General features: G+C 36.8%; 1 protein-coding gene across 1 annotated transcript in view; it reads left to right on the top strand.

Moving 5' to 3' along the window:
* The window catches only part of CFAP52 (cilia and flagella associated protein 52), a 92171-nt gene that overhangs the window by 18930 nt on the left and 57259 nt on the right, over positions 1-15982 (top strand). The window contains exons 4-5 of the mRNA XM_069073671.1: positions 10049-10177; positions 12458-12557. Coding sequence (XP_068929772.1) covers positions 10049-10177; positions 12458-12557 — 229 coding nt within the window. The remainder of the gene's footprint in view (positions 1-10048; positions 10178-12457; positions 12558-15982) is intronic.

Genomic DNA, 15982 nt, shown 5'->3' with positions numbered 1-15982 from the left:
TCATTCAATTTCTTTTGCTGAGATTGAGATATTTGAATTTTCTATTTCTTCTTCAGCTAATCTGGGCATTTTATTTTTGTAAATATTCATCTATTTCAATTTGCATTTTGCTGTATATTGAATACCTAATCTATTCCACTAATTCACGTTTCCATTTCTTTCCCAGTACTAAATTGTTTTGATGATTACAACTTCGTAGGCTAGCTTGAGATCTGGTATTGCTAGGGACACAAACAAGCACAGAAAACTAGTGTTGGATAAATCCAAAGATCCTTGTTACTGTTTGCATTATAATTGTTTGCATTATTCATTGTTTGTGTATAATTGAGGCAAAATAAATTCTAATAATTTTCTTCATTTGTTGTAAATTCACTTTTTAATTTTTAATACTACTAATTTGATTTCCCTTTTTATCAAATTATGCAATAGTTTGTTTATTATTTTTGAAACCAATTTCTTTTTTAAATTAAATTTCATGTTTATTTTTAGTTTGAATTATTCATTTTCAGAAGATTTTGACTTAAAAATTTTCTCCCCATCTTTCCCCTACCTGTCACCCCAAAACAGTGATCCCACTGAACATCCCCTCCCCAAATTTGTTCTCTGCTATATCCTCTCCCATACCCCCTCCAACTTTCCAGTACAGCAAGATGGATCTCTATGCCCGAGTGCATGTATATCTTATTTCCCAGTTGCATGAAAAAAAAATATATATATATATATTTTTTAAACATTTGATTTTAAAACTTTGAATTCCAGATTTTTTCCCTTCCTCCCTCATCACCCACCGTTACTGGGAAGATAAGCAATTCAATATAGGTTGTACACGTGTAGCTATGCAAAACATTTCCATAGTGGATACATTGTGAAAGACTGACTATATTTCCCTCAATCCTATCCTCACCCCCACTTGTTCTATTCTCTACTTTGATTCTGTACCTTTTCAAAGGGGGGTGCTTCCAACTTCCCTCCCCCCAAGGCTGCTTTCCCCCCTGTTACCCCCCCTCATCCTTGTACCCCCTACTTTTCTGTAGGGTGAATACCCTATTTAGTGTGTATGTCATTCCCTCCCTAAGCCAAATTCAATGAGAGTAAGGTTGACTCATTCCCTTTTGCCTTCCTGTTCTTCCCCTCCATTGTAAGAGTTTTCCCTTTCCTCTTCTATATGAGATAGTTTACCCCATTCTGTCTCTCCCCATCTCCTCTCATTATATTCTTCTCTCACCTCTCAATTTCACCTTTTAACTATTATCCCTTCCTATTCAATGGGTCCTGTGCCCTCTATGTATACCTGTACACATATATACACACACTCATATATGTATTCATATGCCCATATATCCTCCTATATATACATATATATGCATGTATACATATATATACATATATATTTATATTCCCTTCAACTATCCTCATACTGAGAAAAGTTTCATCAGTTACAATTATCATTTCTCCATGTAGGAATGTAAATACTTCAACTTTGATAAATTCCTTATGATTTCTTTTCCCTATTTACCTTCTCAAGCTTCTCTTGCTTCTTGTATCTGAATGTCAAATTTTCTCTTCAACTCTGGTTTTTTCATCATGAATGCTTGAAAGTCCTCTATTCCATTGAATTATCATATTTTCCCTGAAATGTGATACTCAGTTTTGCTGGGTAGGTGATTCTTAGTTTTAATCCCAGATCCTCTGACCCCCGGAATATCATATTCCAAGCCCTTCAATCCCTCAATGTAGAAGCTGCCAGATCCTGTGTTATCCTGATTGTGTTTCTACAATATTCAAGTTGTTTCTTTCTGGCTGCTTGAAATATTTTCTACTTGATTTGGGAATTCCAGAACCTGGTTATAATATTCCTAGGAGTTTTCTTTTGGGGATCTTTTTCAGGAGGTGATCTGTGGATTCTTTCAACCTCTATTTTGCCCTTTGGTTCTAAAACATCAGGGCAATTTTCCTTGAGAATATCCTGAAGGATGATTTCTAGGTTCTTTTTTTGATCATGGCTTTTAGGTAGCCCAATAATTTTAAAATCATCTCTCCCAGATCTATTTTCTAGGTCAGTGTTTTTTCCAGTGAGATATTTCACATTGCCTTCTATTTTTCATTTGTTTGGATCTGTTTAATAGTATCTTGATTTCTCATAAAGTCACTAGCTTCCATTTGCTCCAATCTAATTCTGAAGAAATGATTCTCTTCAGTGAGCTTTTGAGATTCTTTTTCCAACTGGCAAATTTCACTCTTTAAGGCATTCTTCTCCTCATTGGCATTTTGAGCCTCTTTTGCCATTTGAGTTAGTCTGTTTTTTTAAGGTGTTATTTTCTTCAGTCAGGTTGTTGACTCTCTTTTCCTGGTTTTCTTGCATCATTCTCATTTCTCTTCCCAATTTTCCCTCTACTTCTCTTATTTGGTTTTCAAAATCCTTCTTAAACTCATTTGATCCTGGAAGTGATAGGAAGTCCCTGAAGTTTGTTAAGTTAGTCAATGAATAAGCATTTATTAAACATCTACTATGTGCTAAGCATTGGGAATACAAAGAAAGGCACAAAATAAGCCCTTTCTCCTTTTTTATTTTTGTCATATTTTGTCTTATACTTGTGCATCCCTATCCTGTGAGATAATTTTTCTATATCTTGTATTATTTTCCCTCCCCCTTTTCCTTTCTTCTTTTTAGATAACAAAAACATAGCAAAACCACTCCCAAACTTTGTTAGATGCCCCCATTGACTTTTGAAGATATTAGGATTCGAAGGGGATACAGGTATCATTTGCCCATATGTGTTGCTGAATTGTTTCAGTCCTGTCTGACTCTTCATGACCTTATTTGGTTTGTTTGTTTTGGCAAAGACACTGGAGTGGTTTTCCATTTCCTTCTCTAGCTCATTTTGCAGATGAGGAAACAGATGAGGTAAACAGGGTTAAGTGCCTTTCCCAGATTCACACAGCTAGTAAGTGTCTGAGGCCAAATTTGAACTCAGGAAGATAGTCTGACTACAGGTCAGGTCACTCTATTCATTGTGCCACCTACCTACCCTGCTACTCTCCCCACCTTAGAGTGTATCATCCTTGCTTAATCTCTTATGATTACTTTCTCATATTTAGCTTTTTATACTTCTCTTGACTCCTGTATTTATATTTCAAAGTTTCTACTTAGCTATCTATGGTTGTCTAATCAGGAATGTTTGGAAATCCTCCATTTCATTAAATTTCCATTTTCCCTCTATAGCATTATACTTTGTTTTTCTGGGTAAATTATTCTCAATTTTAAGTCTATGTGTTTTGTCTTCTGTAACATAGTGCAAGTTTTCTGTTCTTTTTGTAGTGATGGCTTATAAATCATGTGTGACCTTGACTGTGGTTCTTACCTACTTGCAGTATTTTTTTCTTTTGCCTGGGAGCTTTGGATTTTGACTAGAATGTTTTGGGGAGCTTTTATTTTTGAGGGGAGAGGTCTTTCAGGTCTTTGGTTAGTAGATTTTTAAATTTTATTTTGCCCGCTTTTATGATTTCTTAAAAATAATGTGACATTTTTGGGGGGTGGTAGTGGTTATGGCTTTCGGGTAATACCATGATTCTTTACTTTTCTCTCCTTGATCTTTTTTCCAGGCCAGTTATTTTTGCTATGAGTTAGCTTTCATTTTCTTTTCTTTTTTCTTGTTGCCTCATAGGGTCATCAATTTCTATTTGGTCTAATTTCCAAGAAATCTGCTGCTTGGGTAATATTTTGTAGCTCTTGTGCTATGCTGCTAATTCTCTTTCCAATTCTTTTTTCCATAGTTCTCAATTCTTTCTTTTAGCACTCTCATTTCATATATAAAATAATTTTCCAATTCTTAATCTAAATTCTTCATTTCTTCTAGAAATTTTAGTTGAACTTGTACCCCAGTTGTGTTTTTCCTTGAGGTTTTACTTGTATGTTTTGGAATCATTCCCATCTTTTGGGTTTGGCATCCCTTTCAACATAATAGCATGTCATGGTTGGATTCATTTTTATTTGGTTGTTGTTCATTCTTTGAGCCCTGTTTCTTGACTTCAGACTTTGTGTTCGGGCCAGGCTCTGTTCACTTCTGGAAGGAATATCTAGAAACACTTGGTTCTATTTTATATACTCTTGGTTTCTCCTGCTGCTTTCTTAGGTATTGAGTACTGTGTTATTCAAGGATCCTAGGGACAGACAGCTCAAGCTGGATAGCTGCAAGATTTCAGTGCTCTCAAAGCAATCTAATACGGGATGAATTCTGAACACCTCCCTCATAGTCTGAACTCTGAAAAGAATCTGTCCTGTGTTTCTGTCTGAACATTTGCCCCTGGTTGCAGCTCCAGTAAACTGCTGCTGGAATAAGTCACTGTCTGCCAGTTGGACAGGTGTGCAGGTTTAGTGCTACAGAATTGTATGCTCTCCTTTGGCCTGAGTTTCCTGCCCTTTTATTCCCCTATAGACTTCAGGCTAGGTTGGGGCTGGATCTAAGATACTATTCTGGTTTAGGGTTAGAGACACACAACTGCTGATCACTGCTTCTTGCTCCAGTACATTGCCTATGGCCCATGACTACTTCTTGTTGAGTATCACCACCCACAGGCACAGGTCCTTCCCTCTCTTGTCCTTTGGTCTATGACCCCATTCTGGGATCAGTGCTACAGAAAGGTCAGTTAGTACCACATCCTTCTCCCTAAACAAAGTCAGGCTACTTTATGCTCTTTATCTGGGACTTCTTACCCTGGTGCAATCTGTGCCTAGGCTCTGTGCTAGAATATTATCTATGATATAGCTTCTTGCTAGCCCCATCCCCAGTGTTCACAAACCTCTATGTTCTTCTCCATATGCTGACCTGGGCTGGGAAAATAACTGATTTTTTTCTTGAATTTCCTGATCAGAACTTAGTCTGTTATGTTTGCTAGATCTTTGTGGAGTAATTATGAGGGAGAGCTGGACTGTATTACTTCCTCTAGCTTCACATTTTGGCTGGTCTACATTGTTCAAGCCTATCCATCAAGTAGGCAAAGATTTTGTATATGTTTTTATCTCTGAAATTTAACTAGTAAATTTCCATATTCCTTGAAATTAAGTATTATTTTTGCAAATCAGTCAAAGGGCATGTCGAATTTTTATATTTTTAATCATGTTTTTAAGACCCATTAAAGCTTTTCATTTGGTTTTAAGCATGTTAGAAAATACTGTTTCCACATTTTTAAAGTATGCAAGAATGACATATTATCATCTTTCAACAATAAAGGCTTAGTTTTTTAAATCTTGCTAATTATAACAGTGTCATTTTATCATGAGCTAATATCTAATACACTGTGTTTCACCATATAATCATTGCCATTGCATAATTGCCATTATTTGTGTTTTTTTCTAGTTCAAAAATTGGTTTATGCCCTTTCATCATGTAATCATCTCATGGTATAATTCTGTTCATCATGCCACTTAAAAAAGTAAACAGAACAGCAATGTATTCACCAGTAGCATATGGATACACATTGATCTCTTGCACATTGCAAGCTGCAAGCCTAGAATTCTCAGCCCATGTGCATTTGTCCATATTCAATTTTAACATATATTCACAAGTATTCCATGCTTTCTAATCTTGGACCAAAGACAGTATAGTAATACATGATTTTTAAGTAATACGGGTACAATTTTTTAAAAACTTCACATAATGATCATATCCCACTTTTTTGCCAAAAATTTGGCATAAAATCTTTGAAGATTATGTGGTGAAATATGGTACTTGTTGGGTAATGTCCACAAAATGCATAAATTCATTTAACCTGGCATACATAAATTAAAATATGTTCTAATATGCAAAAAGCCAAGTATTCCCTCTGGATACCATATGAACTATGTTACATATAATCTTTTTGGCATATAAGACCAAGTAGATATGACAATGTCAACCCATACATTAAATATTAATAAAACTTAATTAGTTCTCTTTAGATAAATAATAAATAGGATCCTCTATATGCTAGTGGATCATCTTGCAGAGTTTAACTTGTATACTACCACTGTAGTGGAGAGAGTCGCTCCCTGAATCAGGAAAATAAACGTTCAAATCCTTCTTCTGGCACATATTGGTAGTGTGATCTGGACAAGTCACCTGACTTCTCAATGACCCAATAACTCTCTTAGACTAATTTGTAGAATGATCTGCATTGCTAGAGAGAGCTTTCTCACCAGGGAGTTCCCCATACTGATGAAATTACAGGTCTTCCTCCCCCAGAAAACTCTGCATGAATTCATTAATTCACCAGAGACCAAAATATCCCTCTTTTCCCCGACTTCTATATTTCTGTTAATGGCACCATTATCTTCCAAATTTTTATGCTCATAACCTTGGAGCATCTTTAACAACTATTTCTTCCTCTTCTATCACATTGTCAGCTGACAAACTGTCTCATTTATACCTTATAAGAATTCTTGAAATTTACTTTGCTTGTATTCCTTCCCTGACTGTCAAATTTCCTTTCCTATTTCTCTATTCCTATCTCTGTCCCCATTAAGTTTAATGTACTTTACACCAAATCTTCATTTGTGTGTTTAATCCTACTTTAATTGTTTCCAATAAGAGTAAGGTCATGAGATATCCACTTCCCCTGCTCATTCTTCCATGTTATATGCTCTTCTTCTCATGTATCCCATTTAGGTGAAACAATAAGTTCCTCTCTCTTCTTCCTCATTTCTTCCTTTTTCCTTTCTCTTTTCTTTACTCTCTTAAAACCACCAAAATAGAATAAAATCACACTCAGGTCCTTTCTTTATCTTATTTAATTTCCTTTGTGAACCCTTGAAGATTTTAGAAGTCTGAAGGGACACTGGACTCTTCTCCTACTATTAGAATGTAAGCAATATCATTTAGTTCTTTACTATAGTTCAAATATATCTACCTTCTAGGTTTCTTTTGATTTCTGTGTTTGCATTTCAGAATTTTTGTTCTGTTCTTGTCTTTTTTGACAGGAGTGTTTGAAAGTCCAACCAAGGGGCGGCTAGGTGGCGCAGTGAGTAAAGCGCTGGCCCCGGAGTCAGGAGGAGCCGAGTTTGGTTCCGGCCTCAGACACTTAACACCCCCCCACACAAAAAAGAACAAATTAGCCATGTAACCTTGGGCAAGTTACTTAACCCCAAACAGCAATAATAAAAAAAAAAGGTCCAACCAAACCAAATCAAACAACTAGAAAACCAAGCATTTTCTAAAAGTGCAACAGAACACCAAAAAAGAGAAATACTGAAAATCAAGATTAACAAATTTTTTAAAAACCATTCATTCACCTGTTAAATAAAACTAGAAGTCATTTTCTTAAACACAGAAATACATGAATAAATAATGTAAAATTTAATATAAATACAAATAAATAATTTTTAAAATGTAGAGGAAAATCAAATTGTCAGCATCAAAAGTGTCTCCCCTTTTGGTGTTGTTATCTAGGTGTTGAGATGATCCTGTATCCTGCTGTGGATGCCAGTACTCCAAGGAGTCTGTCAGTGGCAGCCCTCACTCCCTTTGCAATGCTCTAGCAGAGCTGGTTCTGTCACTGCTTCTATTCTGACAGACTGGAATCTGGCTTTGGGCTAGATCTCCTAAAGTTTTGTAGCACCCCAAATCTGTTTTGCTCCCTAGATTTAGGCTCATTTGTGGGAACTTGTTCTGGCTTCCTTGGTGTAGCTCCTCTCCCTGACTCTTCCCATTTATTATAAATTGGTTCTTAAGAAAAAATAAGAGTTGCAAAAATATTTTTGAATAATGAATTCATTACTAGAATATGTATATAACGTTTAAGGGTTACTACTTTGAAGGACAGCACTTATTTGAGTGTATAATTCTGATGTTATTTTTTTTAATCATTATCTTTATTGATAATAGGACTGTCATTTGAATAAGGAATTAGACTTGTTCTTTTCCACAGTCCTAAGAGTCCTTATTAGAAATTGTAAAGAAATGAATTTAGGGTTAATGTTAGGAGAATTTTAGGACTGCTCCAACATAGAATGGGCTACCTTGGGAAGTGGTAGACTTCCCCTCATTGGAGGTCTTAGGGGGCAATGGATAGAACAACCGGGCCAAGAGTAAGGAAGATGATTTCAAATATGGCTCAGACACTTAGTAGCTATGTGAGCCTGTGCAAGTCATTTCACCTTTATTTACCTCAGTTTCTTCAATTGTAAAATGGAGATAAATGTGGCACCCATATCACAGGATTGTTGTGAGTAAGGATCAAATGAGATAAAATCTGTTTTAAAAAAAGCACCTGGCATATAGTAGGCACTATATAAATACTTGTTCCATTCCCTTCCCCTTCAAGCAAAGGCTAGATGACCTCTTGTCAGGTGTACTGCAGAAGGAATTCTTTTTCAGGTATGGGTGGGACTAGATGGCTACTAAGGTCCCTTCCAATTCTGAAATTCTCTCCTTCAATAATACTTTATAAGTATAGCTGGGATATCATGAAAAGAGCACAAAACTGAGTCTGTAGAGACCCATGTTCTACTCCTGGTTTCATCATTTACTCACTGCCATTATGCTGGCAAGTCCCCTTACCTTCCTGGGCTTCAGTTTTATCCTCTGGAAATGAAAAAAATTAATATTTGCACTATCAGTCTCATAATTAAATTCAGTCAGCAGTCAATCAGTCATTTATTAAGTACCCACAGCGAGGCCCTGTGCTTGGGATACAAAGACAAGAATAAAACAATCCTTCTCAAGGGGCTTCTAGGGAAAGAAGATGTGCACAGATAGCTAAGTATAAAACATTGTCTATGGCTAGTTGCTGAGAGGGATCAATAAAGACCTTATGGAGAAGGGGGCTCAAGCTGAGTTAGGTGGGGATGGTAAGAAGCAGCAGTGAGGAGAGAGTGCATCCTGCTCATGGATGTACAAAGAGACACTAGAAAATGTCATGCACGGAACAGGACAATTATGCTCTGTAGTAGGAGGTCCATTCTTCTGGGTTATATAGCACATGAAGAGGCACCTTAGAGTTACGTTTTAGAGACATTTACATGCCTAACATGGGAGTTTTCATTTTGTCCTGGAGGCAATAAGGATCCTGCGCAGCAGAATGATGCTAGTTTTCCTACACCAAAAATAGTAATATTGCTCTTTTTAAAAATATCCCAACAGAAAACTAGCCCTGGAAATGCTGGAGTTATTTATTGAAGTTTCTTTAAAATTAGGCCTGGATAAACTCTTGTTTTTATATTTTCCAGTAAATGCATATAAGCAAAAGTAAGTGCTTAATAAATGTTTGTTGCAGTTATTTGTTGAATACGTGTGAAAACTCTATGCAAAATAGAAACTGCTTTTAGATGTAAGCAATCTTTATTTTCAAAGGACTCAGTAACTTCTTAATATGCTCTTTCAGTTCAAAGGTATATTTGTGAGCAGTCTTGGTTTAAATGCCTAATTTTGTACTAACACTAGATAGGTGTTAAGAACGGGACCTGTTGGGGTGGCCAGGTAGTAAGTGGCACAGCGAGTAAGAGCACTGGCTCCAGTGTTGGAATGACCTGGATCAAATCTGGGCTCAGATGCTCAGCACCACACCCAGAAATAACTGGCCGTGTAACCTTGAGCAAGTTACTTAACCCCGATTGCTTAAAAAAAAAAAAAAAGAACTGGACCTGTGATTTTCTTGGCATAGCAAACTCCCAGGTAAGGAAACTTTGTTTACAAATACAGGTCCATCCCTTCTCTGTAATTTATAATTATCAAGAATTTCATAGAGGCCTGACAGGTTAAGTAACTTGCCCAGGGTCTCACTGCCAGTGTGTATGTCAGAGTCTGACCTTCCTGGCTTAGAGACCAGACTTTACCCACTAGGTCCCTCCATAATCAAAAGATCACTCAATACATATTTATGAAATGTTTGGTATGTACCAGTTATTATTCTAGCCACTGAGGACAGAAATACAGTGAATGAAATAATTCCTGCTAGAAAAGAGCTTACACTAGAATGATTAAATGATAAAAGATAGTTCTAGTTACCATTCTTCTTAAGATAATTCTGGAGAGATGCTCTGCTGTTAGACTAAGTATTGTCTCTGTTTTGGCAGTGTGGTTGTGTGGAGTGTCACCAAGAGAGATGCCATCTGTGGCAGTCCAGCAGCAGGCCTTAATGTTGGGAATGCCACAACAATTATCTATTCAAACTGCCGAGATGAGATGTTTGTTACTGCTGGAAAGTAAGATTCTTCAATATTTTATGAGTTGTAAATAGTTTTGTTTGTTTTTTCCCCTCACATAGAAAGTATGCTAGCATCCAAATTAAATCATGGACATTTGACAAGATAATTTTTTAAAAATTATAAAACAATTTTCAAAGTGCTTCCTGCTAAAAACATTGGTTTGTATCTATGTGAACTAACATACATTTTCCTATTGCAAGGTCATTTTTTTTTCTGGAAAGAAAAGAAAGCATTAAAAAGTTCATTATAGGGGCAGGTAGGTGGCACAGTGAATGGAGCACTGGCCCTGGAATCAGGAGGACCTGAGTTCCAATCTGGCCTCAGACACTTAACACTTACTAGCCATGCGACCTTGGGCAAGTCACTTAACCCCAATTGCCCTGCCTTCCCCCCCCCCCCCAGAAAAAAAACAAGTTCATTATAGCTTTAATGGAGTTTGTTACTATTTTTTAAATCTTTTGAGAGATACTTATAGGTGGAATCTCTGACACTTGTACACAATCCATCACTGGTGATATGCAGTGCCCCACTTATGTCTCCCATGCATCCCTCCATTGCCCTTTGCATTACCCCCAATTCTGATTCTTCATAGTTTGCAAAATTATATAATTTGTACCCATATAATATTTCTAAAAGAATACTGGTGGGGTGGCGTAGTGAGTAAGAGCGCTGGCCCCTGAGTTGGGAGGACCCAGAATTGGTTCCGACCTCAGATACTTAACACCCACACAAAATAACTGGCCATGTAACCTTGGGCAAGTTACTTAACCCCAATTGCATAAAAAAAAAAAAAGAATACTGGTATTACCATTCTTCATTTAATTCATTTTTTTCCTCTGTGGGTGGTTGCACCAAACTCTTTTCAATGATTGAATAACTCTTCTTAGATCTCATTTGGCAGCTTCTACAATGTTCTAGGGTTTGACATAATCAGCAATTTTCCATGCACAAACAGGAGCATATTGGAAACCTTAATCTCAATTCAGAATATTTAGAATATTTGAAAGTAATATGCCATAATGTTGGCAAACAAGTTGGGAAAATGTAATTCTCCCTCTTTTGCACCTTGCTTGATATGAGCAAACAGAGGGCTATCAAACAAAGTTATATCTGTTGTTACATCTTTTTGGGTGAGATACCTTTTATGATTTTAAAGTATTCATAGAAGATACCTTGTGGGAAAACTTTTAAGATAATGTTTTGCTTTATTGTACATACTGCTTTTTTTTAATTGATGTTTTCTGTTTTGTAATATCACCATGGTATCCCATGTGTCCCCAAAAGCCATCGCATATGATAAATAGACATAATGCTTTTTTACAGTCAACAAATTATAAGTACCCTGACAGAATGAGTGCTTCCATACAAATATCTTGGACAGACTCTTCAAATAGATAATGAATTGGATAGGAGGATAAGAGTGGGTTAAATTACATTTGGGAAATTGTGTAGGGTTCTTAATAGTCCCAAGTTTTTTCCTACCTTTTTAAAAATATCACTTTAATATCACCTTTTTAAAAAATATTATTTCTTTTCCTGACACATCTGTATGACTATAAGTCAGTCCCTGAAGAAATAGGTCACACAAAAGACAGTATAGAGAGAGGCTGATAGACATGAGCAGATTGCAACATGTTACCAATGAAGAATTATATAGTAAAAATTGCACAAATGATCTCATTGGAGATAGGTGTGATTGAAAAAAAGAAATGTGCCAGTTAAATAGCAAGAGTCTGGAATAACTGATAGACAGTCCTCATGTTCTATTGTATCCACATAATGTTGAGATATCCAGAGAAGACCCTCTAGCACATTAAGTGGACTCCTTACATAGGATTTATATGAAGACATGTGCCAGAATCTCATGGGATGAGAAGGACATTTGGATTATGATTTGTACCCTTGGAGAGAGTCCCCACATTGATGAGATCATGAATCCATGGAGCTTGAAATAACGTTAGGAGGAAACCTACCTTTCCTAATTGACCTAAAGATAATTGCTTTTAACTTAAATGAGATGGGTATTGGGAACATGCAGCCTTCAGAAATGCCTTTGTAGAGCCTTCATACTCTGAATCCTCCAGCAGAAGTGTTGATTAACAGAGAATTAGAAAAGCATATGGCACTCCCAACCCAGCCCCTAGCTATCTTATCTGGCTTATCTTTTGGGAAACTGTAGCACACATAGGGGACATGCTTTATATTTGTCACTAATAGACTGTGGTTGAGCCTCAGCAGTTCTGAGTTTGATTATTAATTTCTTGTTTTTGGCTTCAGTGGAACAATCCGGGTATGGGAACTGGATTTCCCAAACAGAAAAATCTGGCCAACTGAGTGCCAAACAGGACAGATGAAAAGAATAGTCCTAAGCATTGCAGTAAGTACAATAATATTTCAGTTAATAATTCCAGTTGATCATCTCAATAATAATGATAATTCCAGTTGGAATAAAACTCCTTTTAATAAAGTTAATCTGGGAGCAGAGGGATCAAAGGAAGTGATGGGTTCCTCTGGGCTGAGGCTTTTGCAGCAGGAATCTAGATGAAAGCAGTGGCATGATCCTAAATACAAGATTCTTGAAAGTGATCTCATGCCCAACTAAGATATGCTTCTAGATATACTGGGATATACTTCTGGAAGATTATTTCCTGGGAGCAAGTGCTATACCACTCAGGCCTTGCCTATGCATAAAATTGATGTCATTTGGCTGGAAAACATCCTGACCAGGTCTATCTGTTTTAGGGGAAATGAGGTGCATTAAGAAGGGAATCTAGATCTAAAAACAAATTCCTGGGCAACCTACATAAGAAATCATCCAAGTCTTTCATCTTCCCTTGAAATATGTCACATTTATCTCTTCCTTGCCATCCACTGCTTATCACCTCATGCCTGTCATACTGTGGTAGCCTCCTCACTAATCTCCCTACCTTCAGTATCTAGCACACATTGGCCTAATCTTCAGAAATTTCATTACTATCCCATTCAAAGACTTGTTGACATAAACTGGCAGTTATTGTGGACTGCCTTCAGACTTGCTTTATATATGATTAGAGGCAAAGGGTAATTGGGTTTCAGTATTTTTGTCCTATAAAAGAAAAATTGTGTGGCAAAAAGGATCTGGCTGGATTTGTTCCCTCTAGCCATTTTTTTTTAACCTTTTAATCTCTATGTGGTTAGCTTCCCTAACAAAATCCTACCTGGATGCCTTTTCTTGAAATGGAGGTCCTGAGGTTCTTGAAGACCCTCCCAGCAAAGCAGAAATGCCAACAGAACCCTGGAATGGTTATGTGTCATTTGAGTCTAGCTAAGGGGTTTATCCAGGAAGGTGACTATCAACCACTTAATGAATTTTTCTTTCATGGCAACTCATGAAACATGGGAGATTACTGTCAGTGTACCCATCCTTGATGCATCTTTTAAAATGCTATTTTGAGTATTCCATACTCTCATTAGTTAAATTCAACTAAATATTTACTAAGTACCTGCTGTGCTTGACATGAAAAAGACACAAAATATAAACAAGACACAATCCCTTGCCCCTCATGGAACTTATAAGGATATGACACACAAATAGTTTTGCAAGAGAAACACTACTGACTACATTTTACAAGTATTTTGAATTGGGAAATCCTTGCTCATTTGATGAAATTCTTTGTGGACTACATCTCTAGAAGGCTGGGTATGAGCCCATAGCATGACAACCACAATCTACACATAGTTAAACATTCTTCCCTTGTGACCAGTCTAAAAAAATTGACAGGACAGTTTAAAAAAAGGATTGAGTGTAGGTGTACAGACTTCATAGTCAGCTGGTATGGGTCAACCCAGAGTCTGTAAATATAGAGAAGAAATGGTGACTGAATCAAGATACGAACAGAAGAGACATGAAATCAAATCAAAGGCATTTAATGAAATAGAAATATAAATTAGCAATAAAGTGTATGAGCCAGTAAGAATTCTTGGTGTCTTTACCTAGATGCTACTGCCACTTATGCCTCAAAGGGACACTCTACATGGGAGGGAGGACACCGTCCAATTAAATTCATGACATAACATTAGAGGGTTTTAATCATAAACAGTCTCAACTTCATGATTTTCCTCTCAATTTCTTATGCAGGATCGAGCAAATATTACCTAGAGCCTATACTAAGCCAGCCTAGCTCGTGCAGCCTGTACTCATGTCTTCAGTATGATCTAAATTTGGATGCCCTGTTTTTCTTCTCTTTCCTGGCCTCCATGTTCTATCTCTACCCATTGGCTAATGCAGCTTTACCCCTTTCCCTTCCTTCTCCCCCCGTTGAAATTATTGTTCCAGGAAGCCTTGTCTTCTCTTATCAGAACACTCCATGCTACTCCCCCGTCAACTCTGATCATTCTATTTCCTCACTTGGAATGTACTCCTCCCTCTCTTTGGTCTGTTCAAAACCTGTCCATTTTTTAATGTCTAGATGAAATCCCATCTGCTCTGGGAGACCTCAAGCCCAATCATCTACCCTTTTTTGAACTTCTATGGCTTTTGAATTGGACACTTTTGGGGCATTTAACATTAAGCTCTAGGGCAGAGATCATATTTTATGTTAATTTTGTATCATTCCCAGTTTTGTGCTTTGCATAGAGCAGTTGCTTAATAAATGTGTGTGGCATAAGGACTGTTTCATATGTATAGGCATCATCTCTCAGAAGGCAGGGACTTTTTTCTCATGCATGTTTGCATTTAGTAGTACATATTTGTGAATGAATACCCCTTCCAGATATGCTGTATTTGACACAAACCCACCTCTTAAGACTTTTCCTTCATACTTTACATTTATTTTAAAGATAAATAGAATTATGTTTTACAGAACAACCAAAAAACATTCTTCTGAATAGGGGCTTATTTCCTGACACTAAGATATATCCTTCCCCTTGCTTGAATACACTATTATTTACTTTCTTATGCTACTTCCTGGCCCCTCACTAATTTTTTTTCTCCTCTGACTACAGTCATTGCCCCCTATAAAACAATGAGTATAGTTATTAAATTTTCAACCAAAGAAACTGTGGCCATTTCCCACTTAGGGATGAGGGAGCTGAAACATGGAGGCATAAAGCAGTAAATCAGTGTGTCCACAGTTGAAGATTAAAGTCTAGAATGGTTGTGAATGCTCATCTCTCTCAGAGTACCATTCTACTAAAGAAAATTATGGACAGTCCATGTATTCTGCTGATACCTTGAAATGTCAAGAAATAGTGAAAAAGGCCCTAAGCATGTTGGGTAAACTTATGGGAAGTAATTAACAAGAGTGATACAAATTGATGGGTTATGATGTACATTATGGGAAGGAATAATCACATCATTGAGATCACATACCTATAGCATTATATGTGTATCTTCATTGCTTCCTGTGTTCCACACTATTTTCTTGCTAGAGATACTTTTTAAGCATAATTAAGATATTGAAAGAGAATGAGAACTTTATTTGAAATAAAAAATATTTCCTTGTGGAATTGCCATCATCATAGCTAATATTTACATAGTACCAAACACTATAGAAATTAATAATGTGCTAAACACTTTACAAAGGTTATCTCATTTGATCCTCACAGCAACCCAGAAGTAGGTACTATTGTGGTCTCCATTTTATTTTTATTTTTAAAATTTTTTGCCTTTTTTTTGGAGGGGTGAGGGCAGGGTGGTTGGTGTTAAGTGACTTGCCCAAGGTCACAGGGCTAGTAAGTGTTAAGTGTCTGAGGCTGGATTTGACCTTAGGTCCTCCTGACTCCAGGGCCAGTGCTCTGTGTCATCCCCCCGCTTCTGTGATC

Source organism: Petaurus breviceps, unplaced genomic scaffold (genome assembly GCF_028583685.1).
Source record: "Petaurus breviceps papuanus isolate PSGF00001 unplaced genomic scaffold, PetGlider_PUasm1.0 90865, whole genome shotgun sequence".
In the NCBI taxonomy this organism is placed as follows: Eukaryota; Metazoa; Chordata; class Mammalia; order Diprotodontia; family Petauridae; genus Petaurus; species Petaurus breviceps.
The sequence above is the reverse complement of the archived record's forward strand: the minus strand, read 5'-3'. Positions and strand labels throughout refer to the sequence as shown.